Raw genomic sequence first — 304 nt, forward strand, 5'->3', positions numbered from 1 at the left:
CTTTCCCTATTTCCCAAAACAACCCCACCTCAGAACATTGCCTGAAAACAGTCAGCAAGTACTTTTTAGCTATTTTCAGTATTTTTTCACTCACTCACCACCTTTCCACAGTTCCATACCTGCAGAACAGGACTGTCAACAGTGAAAGCCTTATAAACGGTAGACGCTTGGTTTTTACTTCCTTTGCTCCAGATGACCATATTGCTGGCCACATACAGCTCTTCATCGTAGTCCACTTCTTCCCCGACATCACTGACGCCTTTCCTCAACTGCCAACTTTCCTGAAAACCAAGATTTTTTTAAG

At 43.1% G+C, this 304-nt stretch overlaps 1 protein-coding gene across 1 annotated transcript in view; it reads right to left on the reverse strand.

Moving 5' to 3' along the window:
* Positions 1-287, reverse strand: part of ANAPC1 (anaphase promoting complex subunit 1) — a gene marked incomplete at its 5' end in the record, with an annotated part of 33,371 nt that extends 33,084 nt beyond the window's left edge. Inside the window, 1 exon segment of the mRNA XM_009704040.1 lies at positions 120-287. Within this exon segment, the coding sequence (XP_009702342.1) occupies positions 120-287 (168 nt within the window).
* Between the last annotated feature and the right edge of the window lie 17 nt (positions 288-304).

This window comes from Cariama cristata, unplaced genomic scaffold (assembly GCF_000690535.1).
Source record: "Cariama cristata isolate BGI_N322 unplaced genomic scaffold, ASM69053v1 scaffold23707, whole genome shotgun sequence".
NCBI lineage: Eukaryota > Metazoa > Chordata > Aves > Cariamiformes > Cariamidae > Cariama > Cariama cristata.